At 41.5% G+C, this 25,628-nt stretch overlaps 1 protein-coding gene across 4 annotated transcripts; it reads left to right on the top strand.

Annotated features, from left to right (window-relative positions):
* The first annotated feature begins 569 nt into the window (after window positions 1-569).
* Window positions 570-24,734, top strand: pck2 (phosphoenolpyruvate carboxykinase 2 (mitochondrial)). Of its 4 annotated transcripts, XM_036944040.2 has the most exons (11): window positions 570-751; window positions 958-1,012; window positions 13,906-14,118; window positions 14,486-14,670; window positions 15,161-15,367; window positions 17,143-17,330; window positions 21,353-21,515; window positions 21,811-22,026; window positions 22,860-22,997; window positions 23,201-23,296; window positions 23,539-24,734. In XM_036944040.2, exons 3-11 carry the CDS (start codon window positions 14,087-14,089, stop codon window positions 24,015-24,017), a joined length of 1,704 nt encoding a protein of 567 aa, XP_036799935.1. In that variant the 5' UTR covers window positions 570-751; window positions 958-1,012; window positions 13,906-14,086; the 3' UTR covers window positions 24,018-24,734. The 4 variants fall into 4 exon arrangements, with proteins under 4 accessions (XP_036799935.1, XP_036799936.1, XP_036799934.1 ...); XM_036944041.2 differs by lacking the exon at window positions 958-1,012; XM_036944039.2 differs by lacking the exons at window positions 570-751; window positions 958-1,012 and adding an exon at window positions 1,777-2,871.
* The last annotated feature ends 894 nt before the right edge of the window (window positions 24,735-25,628 follow it).

The raw sequence follows: 25,628 nt of genomic DNA, 5'->3' as shown, positions 1-25,628 counted from the left end.
TAGGCCGAAAACATAGAAATGCCCCAAAACATAGAAAAACAAACATAGACTGCCCACCCAACTCACGCCCTGACCATACTAAATAAATACAAAACAACAGAAATAGAGGTCAGAACGTGACAACAACTGCCCAAGTTACACAAGGAACGTACAATCCCTCCAACAGTGCTCAGAATGGCAAAAGGGTTTTCTAATGATCAATTAGCCTTTTAAAATGATAAACTAACACAAGGTGCCCATGTAGATATTCCCTAAAAAAGCTGCTGTTCCAGCTACAATAGTAATTTACAACATTAACAATGTCTACACTGTATTTCTGATCAATTTGATGTTATTTTAATGGACAAAAAAAATGATTTTCTTTCAAAAACAAGGACATTTCTAAGTGACCCCAGAATTTTGAACGGTAGTGTATGTTCCGGTCTTCTAACTATCCACTCAAGGGGAAATCGTCCGACATCTGAATGTAATTTGGGACCCACTGGACACAGTTTATCATAGCGCATTGCTTTTTATTATGGGCAATAGGCTCAGTACACATCATTGCATTTTGTAACAGAAAGTAGGCTGGCCCTCATTGAAATCTTGTAGATCGATGCACTGCGCTCTTTTTGTCTATAACGCCCTGGGTTAATAAAGCTCTCTTGCATACACTTACAGTACCTCATTGTTAACCTTCAGATGTATAAATAACCAGACCCGGACTCAGGCATCGCTTACCCTGGAGATCCCTTCAATCTCCACGAGTTAGGTAAATCTGCTTGATGTTTTTTTGCGCCTCATGGGGAACGATCTCCTAAAGTCCTTAAAGTTGGTGCCTCTAGGGTAATTCCGGTGGATGTTAGAGGGCCTTTTTACTGATTAATATGTTTGTTTCATATGATTGTGTTTTGATTTTCGTGTTTTGTTTGTTTTTCATGTATAGTGTAATTGTTGTTTATTGATGTGTTCATGCAGGGCTCATCTGCGAAAGAGACCGTGGCCTCCACATGACCCCCTGCTGAAATTAAAGGTTAACAATAACAAAAAATATTGGTTATGCCGTTATCTGTCCATAACTCAGGTGTCAATCATGATGGCATAGCCTAGGTAATTTGTTAGGCCTATTTATCCTATGCAGTGCTTCATTTGTAAACAAAAAGTGAGCGTGAGAGGGAAGTGACATTGGGAGCTCTGAGGTACCGGAAACATTATACTAAAGCATTGCATGTATATCATCACATTTGCGTAGTGGAAACCTTTTCTGTGACCTAGGGTCCGGGAAATGTTTGGCCTTTTATAAACGCATTGGCCTTTTCATGCGTTTATAAATTGCATTTCATGCAATTCTACGTGACTGGAGACTTCGGCATAATCTTGTTTTAATGCTGGCAAAACTGGCAAAACAACTGGGAACTCCGAGCTGTGAAATCTCCAACTTCTGATTTTACTGTGTTCAAGACAACTGGAAAACAACGAGCTCCGACTGGGAAAATTGATTTTGAATGGTCATCCAACTCGGAATTCCAAGTGGGGAACTCTGGCTGGGCTCTTTCTAGAGCTCCGACTTTCCGACCAGTTGTCTTGAAAGCACCATAATACTGCATGATCGTAAATGACAGTCTATTTTGATACGGACTGAGAACTGAGAATCTGAGCTCAATGAAAACGAACTGGTCTTGAATCCATCAATAGCCTAGGTGTGTGGAGACATATTATATGCTACAATATGAGGAGGAAATTATAATCCTAAAAATGCTTTCTAGTTTCACTGACTCACCCAATGATGCACAGCTCACTCCCTGGTGATGACATATGTGCTCCGTTCTGTGCCACACGCCTCTTACTCTCTCTCTCTCTTTTGTTTTACTTTGTAAAACAATATTTGGAAGTTGATCAACTGGTTTGGTAGCCTAAAATTGACAGATTAGACTGAGAGTCTTCTCTTTTCAGCAGGACACGAAACAGGCCAAAACAGAGAGGTGGATATGATCCATTTCCGACAGGATCCTGCTAAACCTAAGCACTGGAAATGTCGCGGGTGTAATAACGTAGGTAGGCCTACTATTTTATGCCCATTATAAATAACACTTTTGGATCTAGACCATCTGGGTCAAGAGAATTTCAATAGCCTGTTGTCATTATGAGACATCCTTCCGCTGTACTACTTTTTCAACGACTTTGCATTTATTCAGTTGACTCTTCAACAACTTTCTTCCTAAACATTTGATTCTCCATCCATATGCCGTACGTGCCAGTCACCACGGTGGCTGTTCTGTCTTGGCTGATACAGAAACGTCAGAACTTGCATCAGCCGGTAGAGGCGTTTTTGTTGCATGGGCAGTAAACAGTGGATATGTTCAGTAGGAGCAGGGACAGGATATGATAGTTGTATGAAGTGCTCTACTTTGTTTATTCTCTTTGCAGTGTTATAGAAAACAAACAAGTTTAACATGCGAGACACCTCCTCTCAGACCTTTTATTTGTTTTCAGACAGTCCTGTTTAATAGCCTAACCTTTGCTGAACGGACAGCGTTATCAATAGCCAAGACTACTGCTGGATTACTTGACGAAAGAAATATACATTTAGCTTGGTGTATATATGCAATCGGTTGGCTATTTGTTTGCATTGAAGTTGCGGTTTGGAGAACGAAGCGCAGAACCTGGATCAAGGCGTATGCCTCTCCGATAAGTTACACGTGTTGCAAAGTACAAGGTTCTCTCATGAGCCTACACCAGGTTACCTCAACATTAGAGTTCTTCTTCATAGGCCAATCCGATATGAGTTGTGGTTGGTCCTAAAGCGCACACGCCTCTCCTCTTTTTGTGAAGATATCTATTTCATTTTATATTTTACAAGATGTCGTGTCTTTTGCTTGGAGTTATCAGAAGGTGAGTATTCAGCATATTCCATTTTAAGCATATTATTTCCTTATTGACTAACCATGGTACAGTATGCTGTACATAGTGTATTCGTTGTCTACTTGAACTGTTCCCAGCCTTGCTACATTTAAAATATTTTAACTGCATTAGGCAAATCATGGAATGGTGATGATGGTATAAAATGAGTTGTCATGAATTAGTAATATCACTATAGTGGATAGGATACTTTTACCAGTTATCGCAATTTCGCTCATGATATGGCTGTTGGCAGCAATCCTATGCAAACATCCTTATGATGATAGGGTATACATTTATGATGGAAAACTCAGGGAATATCAGAGATGCATTGTAACCAAATGTTAAAGGACACATAAACTAGAAATGACATGTCCATAAAGTTAGGATTAAATATCCTCATTGTTAAATGGAAAGTCATATTGAAGACTATGCAAGGCACTGCAATTAGCCATTCATCATCTCCAACTTGATTGTCAATTGCTGTTAAATTGACAGTCTTGTTTTAAAATTATCAGAGGAAAGAATAAGTCCAAGCTAGCCAATGAGTTCTATACATTCAAAGGTACAATTTGAGTGCTATCAATTAGTTAATTATTTCTCATAAATAAAATTATATTTCAACAAAATAATGGTTCAGGAATGCTAATCTTATCTGTTTCTAACTGCAGAAATGATTTCAAAACAATCTGAGATGGTGGGTGTAATGGCTTGCTGAAATGACATGGAATCACCCCAATGTCACTGAACTACAAAGAAAGATCGTAATAGAAAATGCCACAGACATATAGCACAGCACACACAACTTTGTGTGTCTTGGTTTGTGTCTGACCGACTTGGAGGTGCACAAACCTGACTGACCAGATTTCAAAATCTGTTCGCCTCCGAGATAGAAAATGACGGACAGAATTTCAAGATCCTATTGCTTTGAATCTCTGTCATTCCACTTTTTCTTCACCACTCTTTCTCAAGGCTGTTGGGTGATGTCACACGGAGAAGAACAAGTATGTGAGCAGTCTTGAGTGCATCTTACCTTACTTTTCAGAGTGAACTGCATGACACTGTCAGTCTTACAAACTTGAGAGAGTTCTATGTTTGTGTGTCTACTATGCATTTGTTATTGGTGTGTGTGTGTGTGTGTGTGTGTGTGTATATGTGTGTGTTGAAACAGCATCATAGTGAATTTGAGATTGTCAGGATTTGTGTAGCCGCCTAATTGACATAGAAGTTTCAATGCCTCAATGCATGTCTATGTGTTATGAATTATTTTTTTTCTGTATGTAGGTTGCATGTGATATGTGCATTTCTGCTCAGTTCCTGAAAATGCACTATGGACCAAGCTATTTACATTCAATTTGGGGGGAGTGTGGGTGTGACTGTGTGTGGTGCACAGTGATTGGTCTACATTTTTGGAGGTGTGTTGCATTGTCCTTGCGGAAATGAGACTAAGCAAAGCCCAGCTGGAACCCAAAGTGAGGGCCACAGTGGTTGAGAAATGATCCATTTTCATGGCTATCTTTGTCCTCGCATTTTTCCCTGACTAGGTCCTATTCCCACTACGAGATCTAAAGGAGAGTCTGAGGAGCGTGGTGGCTAAAGATAATTCTACTTTTCAATTCACATTACATCCTTGCCTTACCTTTAGTTTTCGCTGGCAAAGCAACATTTTTGGTCCACTGCTCAAATTGACCGTAAATATCACAGTACTCACAAACAATGTTCCCTAATTTTTTTGGGGTCACTGAGCAGATTTCAGGTCTGCTGAGGGCAAACTTGAACGTTGTGAGAATTATGTGCAACTTTCGGTGCACATTTACTGTGAACACTGAGGCTGTACCCGTTTTAAGTAATTTTTAACAGTGTTCAAGTAGGCTACTGTGGCTATTTGATCATAATATAGTAGAGGTCGACCGATTATGATTTTTTCAACGCCGATACCGATTATTGGAGGACCATAAAAAGCCAATACCGATTAATCAGCCAATTTTTTAAAATGTATTTGTAATAATGACAAATACAACAATACTGAATGAACACTTATTTTTTCCTGGCTCGAACCAGGAACACATCGACAACAGCCACCCTCAAAGCAGCGTTACCCATGCAAAGCAAGGAGAACAACTACTCCAAGTCTCAGAGTGAGTGACGTTTGAAACGCTATTAGCGCGCACCCCGTTAACTAGCTAGCCATTTCACATTGGTAACACCAGCCTAATCTCGGGAGTTGATAGGCTTGAAGTCATAAACAGCGCTGTGCTTCAAGCATTGCGAAGAGCTGCTGGCAAACGCACGAAAGTGCTGTTTGAATGAATGCTTACAAGCCTGCTGGTGCCTACCATCGCTCAGTCAGACTGCTCTATCAAATCCTAGACTTAATTATAACATAATAGCACATAGACATACGAGCCATAGTTTCCGGATTCGACCATATTAATGACCTATCATTTCGAAAACAAAATGTTTATTCTTTCAGTGAAATACGGAACCGTTCCGTATTTTATCTAACGGATGGCATCCCTAAGTCTAAATATTCCTGTTACATTGCACAACCTTCAATGTTATGTCATAATTACGTAAAATTTTTGCATATACCCTGACTCTGCGTGCAATGAACGCAAGAGAAGTGACACATTTTCACCTGGTTAATATTGCCTGCTAACCTTTCTTTTAGCTAAATATGCAGGTTTAAAAATATATTCTTCTGTGTATTGATTTTAAGAAAGGCATGTTTATGGTTAGGTACACGTTGGAGCAACGACAGTCCTTTTTCGCGAATGCGCACCGCATCGATTATATGCAATGCAGGACACGCTAGATAAACTAGTAATATCATCAACCATGTGTAGTTATAACTAGTGATTATGATTGATTGATTGTTTTTTATAAGATAAGTCTAATGCTAGCTAGCAACTTACCTTGGCTTCTTACTGCATTCGTGTAACAGGCAGGCTCCTCGTGAGGCAGATGGTTAGAGCGTTGGACTAGTTAACCGTAAGGTTGCAAGACTGAATCCCTGAGCTGACAAGGTAAAAATCTGTCGTTCTGTTAACCCAATAACAAAATAACAATGTGTTCTTAACTGACTTCCCTCGTTAAATAAAGTTGAACAAATATATATATATATTAAATCTGCCAAATTGGCGTCCAAAAATACAGATTTCCGATTGTTATGAAAACTTGAAATCTGCCCTAAGTAATCGGCCATTCCGATTAATCGGTCGACCTCTATAATGTAGGCCTACCAGAGTGGCCTACCATTAAAAAAATATGGAGAAAATGCCATAACATAACATTTTAACATGGAAATAGTTGTTCTATCGTTCAGTCTACAGAGGCGGCCAATGCTTGGTGTTCAATGTAGGCCTACATTCCATGAGAATTTTGAAAAATACATGCAGGGCTTGACATTAAAACTTGTTTATCCACTTTGTCATTCAGACAAGGATGTGACTGAAAATATTGTTTCAAAATAAAATGCATAATTATTCTCAGAGAATCAGCCAAATTATGCTACCCTCTGCCTATTGGCTTCTTAGCTTATTTTAGCCTGTCTCAAAATACAACACTGCCCCTTTAAGACAAAAAAGGCTCTTTACCTGACTCGCTTTTGAAAGATGTCAAGAAATGCACATGTTTTGTGCTCATGTTTTGTGCCATTGCTGACTACAAAGTAGCTATAACTGGGCTAATAACTCACTAACTAGCAAAGGAAATGTACAAATGTGCACAAGTCGCTACATGTACACTACCGTTCAAAAGTTTGGGGTCACTTAGAAATGTCCTTGTTTTTGAAAGAAAAGCACATGTTTGGTCCATTAAAATAACATCAAATTGATCAGAAATCTAGTGTAGACATTGTCAATGTTGTAAATTACTATTGTAGCTGGAAATGGCTGATTTTTAATGGTATATCGACAGGCTATTCCATGCAATAAATGTAATGTAGCTGCCAGTTGAGGACTTGTGATGTGTCTGTTTCTCAAACTAGACACTCTAATGTACTTGTCCTCTTGCTCAGTTGTGCACCAGGGCCTCCCACCCCTTTTTATATTCTGGTTAGAGCCCGTTTGCGCTGTTCTGTAATGGGAGTAGTACACACCGTTGTACGAGATCTTCAGTTTCTTGGCAATTTCGCACATGGAATAGCCTTCATTTCTCAGAACAAAAATAGACTGATGAGTTTCAGAAGAAATGTCTTTGTTTCGGGCCATTTTGAGCCTGTAATCAAACCCACAAATGCTGATGCTCCAGATACTCAACAAGTTTAAGAAGGCCAGTTTTATTGCTTCTTTAATCAGGACAACAGATTTCAGGAGTGCTAACATAATTTCAAAAGGGTTTTCTAATGATCAATTAGCCTTTTAAAATGATAAACGTGGATTAGCTAAAACAACATGTCATTGGAACACAGGTGTGATGGTTACTGATAATGGGCCTCTGTACGCCTATGTAGATACTCCATTAAAAATCAGCCGTTTCCAGCTACGATAGTCATTTACAACAATAACAATGTCTATACTGGATTTCTGATCAATTTTATGTTATTTTAATGGACAAAAAATGTGCTTTTCTTTCAAAACAAGTACATTTCTAAGTGACCCCAAATATTTGAACAGCAGTGTAGCTCTCGCTTTGATCTTAAAACAAGCTCATCTACTCACGACCGCTCATGCTGTAAACACAGTCCAGTTCAAAGTGAATGGCAGTGGTGTAAAAAGAATCCAATTATCATACTTAAGTTAAAGTTAAGATACCTTAATAGAAAATGACTTAAGTGAAAGTCACCCAGTAAAATACTACTTGAGTAAAAGTCTAAAAGTATTTGGTTTTAAATATACTTAAGTATCGAAAGTAAATGTACTTGCTAAAATATACTTAAGTATCAAACGTAAAAATACAAATAATTTCACATTCCTTATATTAAGCAAACCAGACAGCACAGTTTTCTTGTTTTAAAATGTACAGATAGCCAGGGGCACTCTCCAACACTCAGACATCATTTACAAACAAAGCATTTATGTTTAGTGAGTCTGCCAAATCAACGGCAATAGGGGTGACCAGTGATGTTCTCTTGATAAGTGTGTGAATTGGACCATTTTCCTGTTCTGCTAAGCATTCAAAATGTAACAAGTACTTTTGTGTGTCAGGAAAAATGTATGGAGTGTAAAGTACATTATTTTCTTTAGGAATGTTGTGGAGTAAAAGTTGACAAAAATATAAATAGTAAAGTAAAGTACAGATACCCCAAAGAACTACTTAAGTAGTGCTTTAAAGTATTTGTACTTAAGTATTTTACACTACTGGTGAATGGTACAAATTCATTTATGGCAAACGTCTGTTTGCATATCTGCAGCTCTGATTGGCTATGACACACTGGTCTGTGTAGAGTAGGGCCTGAGTGTTTCTGTCAATGCAATAGAATTCTACACGATGCGTTTTGCCTACAACAAAACCTCTTGCATAGTCAGTTTTGCATCTTAAGTTTTGCATACTTTATTTTGTTTCGGTATGTTGCATTGAAAGTGGCTAATATTGCGTTGATTCGATCACAATTCCCACGGTAAAGGGAAACGTTGATAGTGTTAACTAACGGGGAAAACTCTAGAAAGTTGAGTGAAGTTCAATCTTGTGCTTCTCTGAGCTGGCTGATATGTCTTTCGCAAGGTAGTCCCTGGGGGAGCTGCGCACATCTTAGAGGGAACATTGGTCACAAGCCAGGATCCATAAACTATTGAACAATGACAGATGCTTTTCCTCTAAAACGTATACACTATTGAATAATGCAACAAAACCATATTACACTCTTGAATAATGCAACAATCCACAAGCCTGTGTGTGCAGACAGTTGAAGGATTTATTTTCTTGTCTGTAGGCTACACTCATTACATTTTAGTTTCAAGACAAAAGCACAGAGTTGCTATAACAGCATGTCTTCATCAAGTAACGTTAGCCTTTCAAAAAGGAAATATTAATCCTTTCATACAAATATAAAAGTGCATTAGGCCTATCTTACAACATTTCAACAAACCACGCTTCATTTTTATTAATATCATGCAAGTTATTTTATGTGGTATAAGCAAATTGTGACTGAAAACGTGGGTATACAGGTGGGCAAAAAAGTATTTAGTCAGCCACCAATTGTGAAAGTTCTCCCACTTAAAAAGATGAGAGAGGCCTGTAATTTTCATCATAGGTACACTTCAACGATGACAGACAAAATGAGGAGAAAAAAATCCAGAAAATCAAATCAAATCAAATTTATTTATATAGCCCTTCGTACATCAGCTGATATCTCAAAGTGCTGTACAGAAACCCAGCCTAAAACCCCAAACAGCAAGCAATGCAGGTGTAGAAGCACGGTGGCTAGGAAAAACTCCCTAGAAAGGCCAAAACCTAGGAAGAAACCTAGAGAGGAACCAGGCTATGTGGGGTGGCCAGTCCTCTTCTGGCTGTGCCGGGTGGAGATTTATAACAGAACATGGCCAAGATGTTCAAATGTTCATAAATGACCAGCATGGTCGAATAATAATAAGGCAGAACAATTGAAACTGGAGCAGCAGCACGGTCAGGTGGACTGGGGACAGCAAGGAGTCATCATGTCAGGTAGTCCTGGGGCATGGTCCTAGGGCTCAGGTCCTCCGAGAGAGAGAAAGAAAGAGAGAATTAGAGAGAGCATATGTGGGGTGGCCAGTCCTCTTCTGTCTGTGCCGGGTGGAGATTATAACAGAACATGGCCAAGATGTTCAAATGTTCATAAATGACCAGCATGGTCGAATAATAATAAGACAGAACAGTTGAAACGGGAGCAGCAGCACGGCCAGGTGGACTGGGGACAGCAAGGAGTCATCATGTCAGGTAGTCCTGGGGCATGGTCCTAGGGCTCAGGTCCTCCGAGAGAGAGAAAGAAAGAGAGAAGGAGAGAATTAGAGAACGCACACTTAGATTCACACAGGACACCGAATAGGACAGGAGAAGTACTCCAGATATAACAAACTGACCCTAGCCCCCCGACACATAAACTACTGCAGCATAAATACTGGAGACTGAGACAGGAGGGGTCAGGAGACACTGTGGCCCCATCCGAGGACACCCCCGGACAGGGCCAAACAGGAAGGATATAACCCCACCCACTTTGCCAAAGCACAGCCCCCACACCACTAGAGGGATATCTTCAACCACCAACTTACCATCCTGAGACAAGGCTGAGTATAGCCCACAAAAATCACATTGTAGGATTTTTTATGAATTTATTTGCAAATTATGGTGGAAAATAAGTATTATATCTGTTTGGGCTTCTTGTGGTCAATTTGCAGTCAACAAATTATTTGTAATTATGTTCCAGCCCCCCGACCATCTGCTCAATAAAAAAATTGCCCCTTGGCTGAATCTAGTTGATGATCCCTGGTTTAAAAGAAAAAGAGAAACCAACCTCCACTCACTCTTGGCTCCCTAATTCTTATTTACCGTGAGTTAAGTTCTAGACAGACGCTCAAGTGATTCTAACAATTGGGCTCAACATGACAGGACAAAAGAACATTAACATTAGAAACATTAGAAGCCTACTCCCTAAGTACTCCCTAAGTACTCCCTACGTTTGTTTTACTCACTGCTTTAGCACACTGCCAACCTGGATCTCTTACCCGTGTCTGAATCCTGGCTTAGGAAAACCACCAGAAACCCTGAAATCTCCATCGCTAACTATAACATTTTCCGCCAAGATAGAACTGTCAAAGGGGGTGGTGTTGCAATCTACTGCAAAGATAGCCTGCAGAGTTCTGTATTACTATCCAAGTCTGTACCCAAACAATTCGAGCTTCTACTTCTAAATATTCACCAAGTCTCTCACTGTTGCCACTTGCTATAGACCTCCCTCTGCCTCCAGCTGTGCCCTCGATACCATATGTGAATTGATTGCCCCCCATCTATCTTCTGAGGTCGTGCTACTAGATGACCTAAACTGGGACATGCTTAACACCCCAGCCATCCTACAATCCAAGATTGATGCCCTCAATCTCACACAAATTATCAATGAACCTATCAGGTACAACTCCAAATCCGTAAACACAGGCACCCTCATAGATGTCATCCTACTGTATATCTATCCTACCCTGTCTTTCTAAGGTCTTCGAAAGCCAAGTTAACAAACAGATTACTGACCATTTCGAATTCCACCGTACCTTCTCCGCTATGCAATCTGGTTTCAGAGCTGGTCATGGGTGCACCTCGGCCACGCTCAAGGTCCTAAACGACAACTTTGAACTTTGACATCATAACCAGCCGTATTCATCAACCTGGCCAAGGCTTTCGACTCTGTCAATCACCACATTCTTATTGGCAGACTCGACAGCCTTGGTTTCTAAAATGATTGCCTCGCCTGGTTTACCAACTACTTCTCTGATAGAGTTCAGTGTGTCAAAGGGCCTGTTGTCTGGTCCTCTGGCAGTCTCTATGGGGGAGCCACAGGGTTCAATCGTTGGGGCGGCAGGGTAGCCTAGTGGTTAGAGCTTTGGACCAGTACCATCCATTTTGTCACCAAAGCCCCATACAGTACCCACCATTGCAACCTGCATGCTCTCGTTGGTTGGCCCTCGCTTCATACTCGTCGCCAACCACACTGGCTACAGGTTATCTACAAGTCTCTGCTAGGTGAAGCCCCGCCTTATCTCAGCTCACTGGTCACCATAGCAGCACCCACTCGTAGCACGCGCTCCAGCAGGTATATCTCACTGGTCACCCCCAAAGCCAATTCCTCCTTTGGTCGTCTTTCCTTCCAGTTCTCTGCTGCCAATGATTGGAACGAACTGCAAAAATCTCTGAAGCTGGAGACTCATATCTCCCTCACTAACTTTAAGCACCAGCTGTCAGAGCAGCTCACAGATCACTGCACCTGTACATAGCCCATCTGTAAACAGCCCATCTATCTACCTACCTCAACCCCATACTGTATTTATTTATTTATCTTGCTCCTTTGCACCCCAGTATCTCTACTTGCACATTAATCTTCTGCACATCTACCATTCCAGTGTTTAATTGCTATATTGTAATTACTTCACCACCATGGCCTAGTTATTGCCTTAACTCCCTTATCTTACGTCATTTGCACTCACTGTATATAGACTTTTTGTTTTATTTTGTTCTACTGTATTATTGACGATGTTTTGTTTATTCCATGTGTAACTCTGTGTTGTTGTATGTGTCGAATTGCTATGCTTTATCTTGGCCAGGTCGCAGTTGCAAATGAGAACTTGTTCTCAACTAGCCTACCTGGTTAAATAAAGGTGAAATACAATTTTAAAAGCTCCAACAGTATGTGCTCTATAGATTTTCAGTAAAGTCTGCTTGCAGTGACCTGTTCCTGAGAATGGCAATCTACACAGAGGAAAGGGTGGAAAGCCTAACCGTTCTCCTCTTATGGTTCATTTTTTGTGTTCTTGCTTGCTCTCTCTTTTCCTGCTCAGTACTTTGTGGGCAAAAGGTCTCTCTCTCCTTCCCTCCCAGTCTGAAGTTACTCAATACACACATCTGGTCAACTGCATGCAGAAATTAATCACTTATAATAGACTTCATAAACTGGAGAAGATCTAAGATGACTTCCTATCACATAAATGGTTAAACAGTGTTTAAACAATACTTGTTCCCTGTGACATTGGGCATTTTCCCATCAACAACAATCTATATTCTCAGTTTGCACCTAGGACACTGGGCAGCCTTTAACCCTTCCTTTAGAAATGGCCGTTGTTTACACAGGAAGTTTAATGACACCCACAATGCAGCCAATTGGAACAGACTTTGTCAGCCCTTTTACCGGAACCTGTCTTTCACCTAGCTACCAAGGTAGAATAGTGTGATTTAAATTCTTAGCCAAATTAGTCAATAGACCTAGCCATGAGTTGGAATGCAAGTCGAATTATGAGGCAGCTCCTAGAGACAAAGAGATAGCCAAACCAGCTCCAGAGGTTCCTAGACACGTCAGTATAAAGAGTAATTTGTTTCTTTATTTTTAGCAAAGTTTCAATTGAAGAGTGCATCTGAGCACACATAGAATCCTCCTCAGATTTTTTTTTTTAGTCAAACCATCAACCATCGTGCCTGGTGTTTCTAGTCAGCTAGCCAGAGCTCTCACACATGTTGTAATTGATTGTGTTTTGCCCTTGCTTGTGAACACTGGGCTGTTAACAAACAAAAGAAAGCCCCCCTACGTGCCTCCACCATTATAAAGAGCTCTGAGCCGAAGTCTCAGGTTGTACTGCCCTAGGCTGTAGTTTGCATCCCAATGGCAACTTCCTGCTACTCAGTTATATAATTAAGGAGTCCAAGGAAGAGCAGGAAAACCATGCTGGTTAGGGATATGTCAGGTCTGTCGATGGCCTGTCCTCTTAAAAGTCATTTGAGTTTTAGGTCATAGTGATGTCTGTCTCGTGCAGATGATTAAATAATAGTGAACATGTATGGGTATTATTTGTTTCTAACCATACAGCTGATAATGAAATGTTATTCTAGAATATGTTCAGAAGTAACACATTCACAGTGCTTGCCGTGATTTAGGTAAAACAAAATTCCCAAGAATGCGTTTGGAGAAGGACCCAAGTCTACTCCTCAGTGACATTACATTAGTCGATTACCCCATTGCATTATTTACCTGTGGATTGCTCTAATACTAGCACTAATAGTAAGAATGTAGTGACACATTTTCCTGTAATCTACTCTCAATAGAATTGCATCCCTGAAACCATACTGAAGGGGTTGATTGTGTATCTTGCTACTATTGTGCATCTTGCTACCCAGTATTTAAATGTTTCTCCTATTGTGTTGCCTATTTTAACACCAGATTTAAATTTGATATCCATTTGGGGCACATCTTATTTGATAACTGCGAGTTGCTAAATTATCATAGTATTGCTCCTCTTACAGCTGCTATCAGCCAGCAACCTAATATCATGTCTGTATAGTACAGTATGTTTGAATACAGTTCCTCCCCTGTAAACCTCTGTAACACACCCACTTCTACCTCCCTGTGTCTTGGTACAGACGGGGTGGCGTGGGGGCATCTGTGGGGGTCCGCTCCCTGGCCTCGATCCCCTCTCTGCCCCCAGCGGTGGCTGACTTTGTGAAGGGGGCGGTGGATGAGTGCAAGCCTGCCAATGTGCATGTGGTGACCGGGAGTGCAGAAGAGTCGGCCCACATCCTAGCTGGCCTGGAGAAGGAGGGCATGGTGAAGAAGCTACCGAAGTATGAGAACTGGTGAGTGCTGCTGTGATCACTGCTACACAGGTTTAGTAGGAATGTTGGTCTTTATGTCACAAAGCAGGTTAAGTTCACTAGTGATCTAAGTTAATGTAGAGCAGAATACATAAAAAATATTCTGGTTAGTGAAGAATTCTTAAATTGAATGTACGTTATTTAGAGTACTAAGTCTGTCAAACAAAGTTATCTGTCTGACTCTGTAATATTAATCTGAAACAATTTCAGTCACACATCAAAGAATCTCTTGGGTCACCTTTTCCACTGTGGCTTGAGATCAACAACAGACTCCAAGCCTGTTATACTCATTGCCATAAAGAATTATAAGATAATTAATAGTCTGTTTATGGCTTTTCTGTCTGGGCAGCTGGCTGGCACGCACAGACCCCAAGGATGTGGCTCGCGTGGAGAGTAAGACGGTGATCGTCACCAAGAACCAGAGGGACACCATCCCCACCCCCGGTGGGGGGGCTAAGAGCCAGCTGGGCAGCTGGATGAGTGAGGGTGACTTCCAGAAGGCCAGGAAGGACCGCTTCCCAGGCTGCATGGCAGGTACTGGACTGTACACGCCGTTTTACTCTGGGGCTTTCAGACAAGAGGTTTAACACAACCTCTCTATAGTTTCAGCTGCCTGTATCAGTTGTCTGTAATGGACTGTCAATCTTCATTCAAATTGGGTTTGTCACTTTTTTAAATGCCTATTTTTGCATCACAGAAAACCGGCCTAAACTTCTAAAATAACTAGCTAAGGCGCCAATGGCAAATGTTATAGTTGACAATCAACTTTGTGTTATAATGTTACACTACTGAAGTCCAATTTGGACTAATTAGACTATTTAGACGGTAAGAGGGTCAAGAGTCATTAAATATCAAATGGTAGAGTTTAGGAATAAAGTGTGGGGTTAAATGATTCTCTGAAACATTCAAATTGTATTGAGACACCAAGGCTTTCAACTAGCCAACTGAGACTTGTCTGTAATGGGAAATAATGTCTAACACTCAATTAAAATTTTAATTACTTAATTTCCTCATTCTTCCTCAGGTCGAACCATGTATGTGATCCCTTTCAGTATGGGCCCGGTGGGCTCTCCGCTGTCTAAGTTTGGCGTGCAGGTGACGGACTCGCCCTACGTGGTGGCCAGCATGGGCATAATGACACGCATGGGCACCCCAGTCATGGACAAGCTGTCACAGGGGGCAGAGTTTGTGCGCTGCCAGCACTCCCTTGGGCAACCTCTCCCACTGAAAGGTACCACTGCCCAGAGACTCTCTCTCTATCGCCATCTTGTAAGTTATATCATAAACTTGGAAAACAACAACATTGTTGCATATCACATACAGTTGAAGTCGGAAGTTTACATACACTTAGGTTGGAGTCATTAAAACTTATTTTTCAACAACTCCAGAAATTTCTTGTTAACAAACTAGAGTTTTGGCAAGTCGTTTAGGACATCTACTTTGTGCATGACACAAGTCATTTTTCCTACAATTGTTTATAGACAGATTATTTCATATATAATTCACAATACCACAATTCCAGTGGGTCAGAAGTTGACATACACTAAGTTGACTGTGCCTGTAAACAGCTTGGAAAATTCCAGAAAATTATGTCATGGCTTTAAAAGCTTCTGATAGGCTTATTGACATCATTTGAGTCAATTGGAGGTGTACCTGTGGATGTATTTCAAGGACTACCTTCTAACTCAGTGCCTCTTTGCTTGACATCATGGGAAAATCAAAAGAAATCAACCAAGACCTCAGAAAATAAATTGCAGACCTCCACAAGTCTGGTTCATCCTTGGGAGCAATTTCCAAACGCCTAAAGGTACCACGTTCATCTGTACAAATAATAGTACGCAAGTATAAACACCATGGGACTACGCAGCCGCCATACCGCTCAGGAAGTAGACGCGTTCTGTCTCCTAGAGATGAACGTACTTTGGTGCAAAAAGTGCAAATCATTACCAGAACAACAGCAAAGGACCTTGTGAAGATGCTGGAGGAAACATGTACAAAAGTATCCACAGTAAAATGAGTCCTATATCGACATAACCTGAAAGGCCGCTCAGCAAGGAAGAAGCCACTGCTCCAAAACTGCCATAAAAAAGCCAGACTACGGTTTGCAACTGCACATGGGAACAAAGATCGTACATTTTGGAGAAATGTCCTCTGGTCTGATGAAACAAAAATAGAACTGTTTGTCCATAATGACCATCATTGTGTTTGGAGGAAAAGGGGGAGGCTTGCAAGCCGAAGAACACCATCCCAACCGTGAAGCACGGGGGTGGCAGCATCATGTTGTGGGGGTTCTTTGCTGCAGGAGGGACTGGTGCACTTCACAAAATAGATGGCCTCATGAGGGAGGAAAATGATGTGGATATATTGAAGCAACATCTCAAGACATCTGTCAGGAAGTTAAAGCTTGGTCGCAAATGGGTCTTTCAAATGGACAATGACCCAAAGCATACTTCCAAAGTTGTGGCAAAATGGCTTAAGGACATCAAAGTCAAGGTATTGGAGTGGCCATAACAAAATTCACCCAACTTATTGTGGGAAGCTTGTGGAAGGCTACTCGAAACGTTTGACTCATGTTAAACAATTTAAAGGCAATGCTACCAAATACTAATTGAGTGTATGTAAACTTCTGAGCCACTGGGAATGTGATGAAAGAAATAAAAGCTGAAGTAAATAATTCTCTCTACTATTATTCTGACATTTCACATTCTTAAAATAAAGTGGTGATCCTAACTGACATAAGACAGGGAATTTTTAGGATGAAATGTCAGGAATTGTGAAAAAACTGAGTTTAAATGTATTTGGCTACGGTGTATTTAAACTTCTGACATTAACTGTATCCTACATAATTATACATGTTCAGCAGTATGCCGTTCAAGCACCATTTGCCTCACCTCATTTTGTCTTTCTCCATCTATTCCATCCCTTGCTTTCAAATCCCCCCCCCCCCCCCCCCCTCCATCACCGTCTTCCTCCCATGCTCCCCACCTCCTCCTCCGATCCTCCCAGCTCCCCTGGTCAACTCGTGGCCGTGTAGCCCAGAGAAGGTGCTGATCTCCCACCTGCCAGACACCAGGCAGATCCTGTCTTTCGGCAGCGGCTACGGAGGCAACTCTCTGCTGGGCAAGAAGTGCTTCGCTCTGCGGATCGCCTCGCGCATCGCCAAGGATGAGGGCTGGCTGGCCGAACACATGCTGGTGAGAACGGGGACCTGATAGGGGTGCACCTAGGGGTAGGGGACCCTGATAGGGGTGCGCCCACCTTTCCCTTTTTTGAAGGGGTTCCAACAGGAATACTGTATCTTAGACATGAAGAGCAGACAGGGCTCGAAGACAGGGAACATAGTAATGAGTAAAAGAGTGAATTCTGTGCTGACCTGCAATATCAGGAGATGGATTATCAGATTCAGATCTGAGCATACTAGAGGTCGACCGATTATGATTTTTCAACGGCGATACCGATTATTGGAGGACCAAAAAAATACTGATTAATCGGCCAAATTTGTATTTATTTATTTGTAATAATGACAATTACAACAATACTGAATGAACACTTATTTTAACTTAATATAATACATCAATAAAATCAATTTAGCCTCAAATAAATAATGAAAGATGTTCAATTTGGTTTAAATAATGCAAAAACAAAGTGTTGGAGAAGAAAGTAAAAGTGCAATATGTGCCATGTAAGAAAGCTCATGTTTAAGTTCCTTGCCCAGAACATGAGAACATATGAAAGCTGGTGGTTCCTTTTAACATGAGTCTTCAATATTCCCAGATAATAAGTTTTAGGTTGTAGTTAATATAGTATTTATAGGACTATTTCTCTCTATACCATTTGTATTTCATTAAACTTTGACTATTGGATGTTCTTATCGGCACCTTACAGTGCCTTGCGAAAGTATTCGGCCCCCTTGAACTTTCTCTGTATGGTACATGTCTCTGTATAGTGCATGTCTCTGAATAGTACATGTCTCTGTATAGTACATGTCTCTGTATAGTACATTTCTCTGTATAGTACATGTCTCTGTATAGTACATGTCTTTGTATAGTATGTCTTTGTATAGTACATGTCTCTGTATAGTACATGTCTTTGTATAGTACATGTCTCTGTATGGTACATGTCTTTGTATAGTACATGTCTCTGTATAGTACATGTCTTTGTATGGTACATATCTCTGTATAGTACAGTGCCTTGCGAAAGTATTCGGCCCCCTTGAACTTTGCGACCTTTTGCCACATTTCAGGCTTCAAACATAAAGATATAAAACTTTATTTTTTTGTGAAGAATCAACAACAAGTGGGACACAATCATGAAGTGGAACGACATTTATTGGATATTTCAAACTTTTTTAACAAATCAAAAACTGAAAAATTGGGTGTGCAAAATGATTCAGCCCCATTACTTTCAGTGCAGCAAACTCTCTCCAGAAGTTCAGTGAGGATCTCTGAATGATCCAATGTTGACCTAAATGACTAATGATGATAAATACAATCCACCTGTGTGTAATCAAGTCTCCGTATAAATGCACCTGCACTGTGATAGTCTCAGAGGTCCGTTAAAAGCGCAGAGAGCATCATGAAGAACAAGGAACACACCAGGCAGGTCCGAGATACTGTTGTGAAGAAGTTTAAAGCCGGATTTGGATACAAAAAGATTTCCCAAGCTTTAAACATCCCAAGGAGCACTGTGCAAGCGATAATATTGAAATGGAAGGAGTATCAGACCACTGCAAATCTACCAAGACCTGGCCGTCCCTCTAAACTTTCAGCTCATACAAGGAGAAGACTGATCAGAGATGCAGCCAAGAGGCCCATGATCACTCTGGATGAACTGCAGAGATCTACAGCTGAGGTGGGAGACTCTGTCCATAGGACAACAATCAGTCGTATATTGCACAAATCTGGCCTTTATGGAAGAGTGGCAAGAAGAAAGCCATTTCTTAAAGATATCCATAAAAAGTGTCGTTTAAAGTTTGCCACAAGCCACCTGGGAGAAACACACCAAACATGTGGAAGAAGGTGCTCTGGTCAGATGAAACCAAAATTGAACTTTTTGGCAACAATGCAAAACGTTATGTTTGGCGTAAAAGCAACACAGCTAAACACACCATCCCCACTGTCAAACATGATGGTGGCAGCATCATGGTTTGGGCCTGCTTTTCTTCAGCAGGGACAGGGAAGATGGTTAAAATTGATGGGAAGATGGATGGAGCCAAATACAGGACCATTATGGAAGAAAACCTGATGGAGTCTGCAAAAGACCTAAGACTGGGACGGAAATTTGTCTTCCAACAAGACAATGATCCAAAACATAAAGCAAAATCTACAATGGAATGGTTCAGAAATAAACATATCCAGGTGTTAGAATGGCCAAGTCAAAGTCCAGACCTGAATCCAATCGAGAATCTGTGGAAAGAACTGAAAACTGCTGTTCACAAATGCTCTCCATCCAACCTCACTGAGCTCGAGCTGTTTTGCAAGGAGGAATGGGAAAAAATGTAAGTCTCTCAATGTGCAAAACTGATAGAGACATACCCCAAGCGACTTACAGCTGTAATCGCAGCAAAAGGTGGCGCTACAAAGTATTAACTTAAGGGGGCTGAATAATTTTGCACGTCCAATTTTTCAGTTTTTGATTTGTTAAAAAAGTTTGAAATATCCAATAAATGTCGTTCCACTTCATGATTGTGTCCCACTTGTTGTTGATTCTTCACAAAAAAATAAAGTTTTATATCTTTATGTTTGAAGCCTGAAATGTGGCAAAAGGTTGCAAAGTTCAAGGGGGCCGAATACTTTCGCAAGGCACTGTAGTATTGCCAGTGTAACAGTATAGCTTCCATCCCTCTCCTCGCTCCTCCCTGGGCTCGAACCACTCCAAGTCTCAGAGCGAGTGACATTTGAAACGCTATTAGTGCGCACCCCGCTAACTAGCTAGCCATTTCACATCGGTTACACAAGCCTAATCTCGGGTTGATAGGCTTGAAGTCATAAACAGCGTAATGCTTGACGCACAACAAAGAGCTGCTGGCAAAACGCACGAAAGTGCTGTTTGAATGAATGCTTACGAGCCTGCTGCTGCCTACCACCGCTCAATCAGACTGCTCTATCAAATCATAGACTTAGTTATAACATAATAACACACAGAAATACGAGCCTTAGGTCATTAATATGGTCGAATCCGGAAACTATCATCTCGAAAACAAGACGTTTATTCTTTCAGTGAAATACTGAAACCGTTCCGTATTTTATCTAAGGGGTGGCATCCATTAGTCTAAATATTCCTGTTACATTGCACAACCTTCAATGTTATGTCATAATTACGTACAATTCTGGCAAATTAGGCGGCCCAAACTGTTGCATATACACTGACTCTGCGTGCAATGAACGCAAGAGAAGTGACACAATTTCACCTGGTTAATATTGCCTGGATTTATAACCTGGATTTATTTTAGCTAAATATGCAGGTTTAAAAATATATACTTCTGTGTATTGATTTTAAGAAAGGCATTGATGTTCATGGTTAGGTACACATTGGAGCAACGATACGCACCGCACGATTATATGCAACGCAGGACACGCTAGATAAACTAGTAATATCATCAACCATGTGTAGTTAACTAGTGATTATGATTGATTGATTGATTGTTTATTATAAGACAAGTTTAATGCTAGCTAGCAACTTACCTTGGCTTACTGCATTCGCGTAACAGGCAGGCTCCTCGTGGAGTGCAATGAGAGACAGGTGGTTAGAGCTTTGGACTAGTTAACTGTAAGGCTGCAAGATTGAATCCCCCGAGCTGACAAGGTGAAAATCTGTCGTTCTGCCCCTGAACGAGGCAGTTAACCCACCGTTCCTAGGCTGTCATTGAAAATAAGAAATGTGTTCTTAACTGACCTGTGTAGTTAAATAAAGATTAAATAAAGGTGTAAAAAAAAAAAAAACGGCCAAATCAGTGTCCAAAAATACCGATTTGCGATTGTTATGAAAACTTGAAATCGGCCCTAATTAATCAGCCATTCCGATTAATCGGTTGACCTCTAGAGCATACTGTATGTGACACAGTCAGTGCCTCATGCAGTAGCAGTGAGTAGTTAGTTAGTCCCTTCTGATGTTCCTACATTACCGGAGAAACTGCCCAGTCAATGCCACACCTACCCTCTCAGAAAATATCTCCCTCTCTCTCTTTCTCTCTTTCCTGTCACTCCTCCCCGACTAGATCCTGGGCATCACCAATCCTCGGGGAGTGAAGCGTTACGTGGCGGCGGCATTTCCAAGTGCTTGTGGGAAAACCAACCTGGCCATGATGAAGCCTGCGCTGCCTGGCTGGACTGTGGAGTGTGTGGGAGACGACATCGCCTGGATGAAGTTTGACAGCCAGGGTGAGGGGAGGGATGCACACTCAACACACACTCTGAGACTCCGAGCTTCTGTAGAGACAATGACAGACTAGTAAAGGCTCAAACAGTAACATACAAAAGCATTCACACTCATGTTATTAATTTCATGGCCAGACAGATTGTACAACCCATTTCAACTAAAACCAGCAACTCCCACTTGTCAAGTCCTTTCCCCTCCTTTTCTTAGAGGGGAAATTATTAAGTTGACTACATCACTTCTTCAAGGAGCAAATCCTTTAATGCATCTCTGTGACTCACCTTGTCACTTTCTCCTCAGGTAAACTCAGGGCCATCAACCCAGAGAACGGCTTTTTCGGCGTGGCTCCTGGCACGTCCCTGAAGACCAACCCTCACGCCATGGCGACCATCGCCAAAAACACAGTGTTCACCAACGTGGGCGAGACCAGCGACGGAGGGGTATGGTGGGAGGGACTGGACCCCCCTGCTGCAGGGGTCTCCCTGACCGACTGGCATGGCAACTCCTGGAAAGCAGGTAGAGTTGACTCACTGTAGTGGGGCATCAGGTAGCCTAGTGGTTGGAGCGTTGGACTAGTAACCAAAAGGTTGCAAGATCGAATCCCCGAGCTGACAAGATGAAAATCTGTTGTTCTGCCCCTGAAAAGGGCAGTTAGCCCACTGTTCCTAGTCCGTCATTGAAAATAAGAATTTGTTCATAACTGACTTGCCTAGTTAAACAAAGGTCAAATAAAAATTAAACAGTGGACAGGTAGAGTTGACTCACTGTAGTGTGGACAGGTATAGTTGACACACTGTAGTGTGGACAGGTATAGTTGACACACTGTAGTGTGGACAGGTATAGTTGACACACTGTAGTGTTAACAGTGGACAGGTAGAGTTGACTCACTGTAGTGTGGACAGGTAGAGTTGACTCACTGTAGTGTTAACAGTGGACAGGTAGAGTTGACTCACTGTAGTGTGGACAGGTAGAGTTGACTCACTGTAGTGTTAACAGTGGGCAGGTAGAGTTGACTCACTGTAGTGTTAACAGTGCCTCCTGGAGACATGGTGTGACACTGTCCTTATATTGTCATTGGGTAGAGAAAGTACACAGTAACACTTCATTAGAATGTCTACTCATAAACTACTTAGAGTTAACCATTAGTAAACTCTTTGTAAATCACTACATCGTGTTTATCCATGAATCTAGTAGCATTAAGAGCAATGTAATCATGTTTCTAAGTTATTTATATGCTTATCATCAAATCAAAGTTGTAGAAATGTTCATGTACCAGTACTACTAATTTATATACAGTCATAATGTTTTATTCTGTTAATAGTATTCACCCTCTTTCTCTTCTTCCACAGGAGACTCTGCCCCATGTGCCCACCCCAACTCCAGGTTCTGTACCCCGGCGGCCCAGTGTCCCATTATCGACCCGCAGTGGGAGAGTGACGAGGGAGTGCCCATCGATGCCATCATCTTCGGGGGCAGAAGGCCAGAGGGTGAGTGGCCTTTAATGATCCAATGACTAAACTCTGGTACCGTTTCTGATACCGTTTGGTTAATGTAACTGGAAAATAGGTTATTCTGTATTATAACTGTTTTGAAATTGTATGTTCTAAAATTCTTGCTCCCAGTGTGTAGCTGTGGGACACTCTGTCACACTGTTGGCCTTGTCCTGACCCCTGACCTCTCTGTTTCCCAGGTGTCCCACTGGTGTATGAGTCGTTTAGCTGGCGTCACGGTGTGTTTGTGGGAGCCTCTATGAGGTCTGAGGCCACAGCAGCTGCTGAGTACAAAGGTACAGTACCTCATAAACCTCATTAAAGAGCTTGTCATAGAATTACATGTGTTAGTACATCATTTAAGTGGATATGAGCTGTCTATAGAGTACAATGGAAAATTATAGAATAGAACAGGAAAAACATATCTAGGGCTAATATCCCCTGATTGGGTGGTATACTGTATTCCCTGATTCCTCTCCAGCAGTGTCAATGTATAAAGCAATGACCTTTTGATGAAAATTACTTTTTTCATCCCTAGGCAAGGTTATCATGCATGACCCCTTCGCCATGCGCCCCTTCTTCGGCTACAACTTCGGTGACTACCTGGCCCATTGGCTCAGCATGGAGACCCGCAAGGCCCCCACCCATCTGCCCAAGATCTTCCATGTCAACTGGTTCCGTAAGGACCCCACGTCGGGCTCCTTCCTCTGGCCAGGCTTCGGGGACAATGCACGCGTGCTGGAGTGGATCTTCAAGCGTTGCGGCCGCGAGAGGGAGGACGAGGCAGCAAAGAAGAGCTTGGTGGGCTGGGTGCCACAGGAGGGAGCCATCAACCTGCAGGGCCTGGGCAGCAAGGTGGACATGGGGGCCCTCTTCGACCTGCCCAAGGCCTTCTGGGAGAAGGAGACCCAGGAGCTGCGGGCGTACTTTACCCAGCAGGTGGGAGCCGACCTCCCCCAACAGGTGGAGGGAGAGCTGAAGGCTCTGGAGGACAGGGTCAGGAATGGAGAGGCATAGACCCAGATGAGTCAGAGTTGAAGAGAGAAAGTTTAGACTATTGGACATTACACTACACTGATGTTGCAATATGGTGGGGATGGGTAGGGTGTGGGGGGGGGGTAAGAAAAAGTGGCTGACAAACTGATTGCAGTTTGGGGGGAACTGCATTGAGTATATGTGGGAAGATGTAAAGCAAAGGTTCTAAATTGTAAGAGAATACAATGATATGATGCGACTGCATCACTAACGAATGCAGTTCAGTCGCCACTCACTGTCAATGGATATTTGAGTAGAATCAATGTGTAGTAATGCCTTACTGACATCTTGCAATGAAGTACAAAGGCATTGGATGTTTGTTTACAAGCTATTATCCCAAATAATAATCTCTTATCATAACAAGGTTTAACATCCATATACATTTTAACATTTTGCAGAATATTAACGACATCTTTTGAAATGCACTGCTGGCCTCTCACTAGTCACTGAGATTACTGAATGGCCATTGGCTTGGAACATGTGAAGGAAATACATCTGATTGGCTCAGGGAACACCAAAACATTTTAACTAAATTTCATTGAGTGAAAGATTAATTCCAGTTTTTTGGCAACTCTTCAATAAAAATGCATGAAAATGATATGTTTACGTTATGTTCAATGTTGGACCAATAATACATTAAATGGACATTTCATTTAAATGTTTTATTACAATGCAATTAATAAACAACCTCAAAAACTGCCTCAATTGTGTCTTTTGATCAACACTCGAAAATAAAAGAGAGCCGCACACACTAGGAGCTCAGATGCAAAAGTTTAATTACCAACGTTTCGACAGCCAAGCTGTTTTCATTAGGATATAATCACAAACACTGCGGGATGACTCGTTTATATAGTGTCAAAAGACACAGGTGTCTGTAATCATGGCCAAGAGTGGCCTAATATCATTGGTTAATAATCAAATATTAAAATGTCATACAAAGAACAGCATTCAAACAACAAATGGATAGCATACGATCATAGATTCATTTTAGACTACACAAGCTTACAAACAATTACAATGGTAAAGTCACAATAATCACAAGAATGGCTTCAGATCAAAGTGAGACCGAAGGGCGCAAGGGTCTTTAAATTAAAGATCCAGGCAGCCTCTCGTTTTAACAATAAATTATCAAGGTCACCCCCTCTCCTAGGGAGGGTGACATGTTCAATGCCAATATAACGCAGAGACGAAATCGAGTGGCCTGTCTCCAAGAAGTGGGCCGCAACTGGATAAGTAAAGTTTTTACACCTAATGGTGCTACGATGCTCTGAGATACGTACTTTTAATTGTTTTACCTACATATTTTTTTTTACCACAAGGACAAGTTATAAGATAAATAACTGCCTTAGTGGAGCACGTAATAACACCTTTTATTGGGCTCGATTTCCCTGTTTGTGGGTGTTGGAAGGATCTACATTTATAAATGCCATTGCATTGAGCACAGCCATTACATTTGTAATTTCCATCCAGTAGGGGCTCAAATAGACGTTGTTCAGGAATATATTGGGGTGGTAAATCAGAGTGTACCAATTGGTCTCTGAGTTTTCTGCCCCGCGAGAATACGTCCAAGGGAAGGTCCGAAAACACATTACC

The sequence above is a fragment of the Oncorhynchus mykiss genome, chromosome 15, assembly GCF_057628025.1.
Source record: "Oncorhynchus mykiss isolate SJ-2025 chromosome 15, ASM5762802v1, whole genome shotgun sequence".
Taxonomy (NCBI): Eukaryota; Metazoa; Chordata; class Actinopteri; order Salmoniformes; family Salmonidae; genus Oncorhynchus; species Oncorhynchus mykiss.
Note: the sequence above shows the minus strand (reverse complement) of the source record. Positions and strands in the feature narration are given on the sequence as shown.

What these genes read in the sequence shown, in the direction of transcription:
- pck2 (XM_036944039.2), top strand. Translation starts at nt 2,840, where the DNA reads ATGTCGTGTCTTTTGCTTGGAGTTATCAGAAG. An exon ending in CTACCGAAGTATGAGAACTG is followed by an intron (nt 14,119 to 14,485) that starts GTGAGTGCTGCT and finishes CTGTCTGGGCAG; the next exon opens with CTGGCTGGCACGCACAGACC. An exon ending in TGGCAACTCCTGGAAAGCAG is followed by an intron (nt 22,027 to 22,859) that starts GTAGAGTTGACT and finishes CTTCTTCCACAG; the next exon opens with GAGACTCTGCCCCATGTGCC.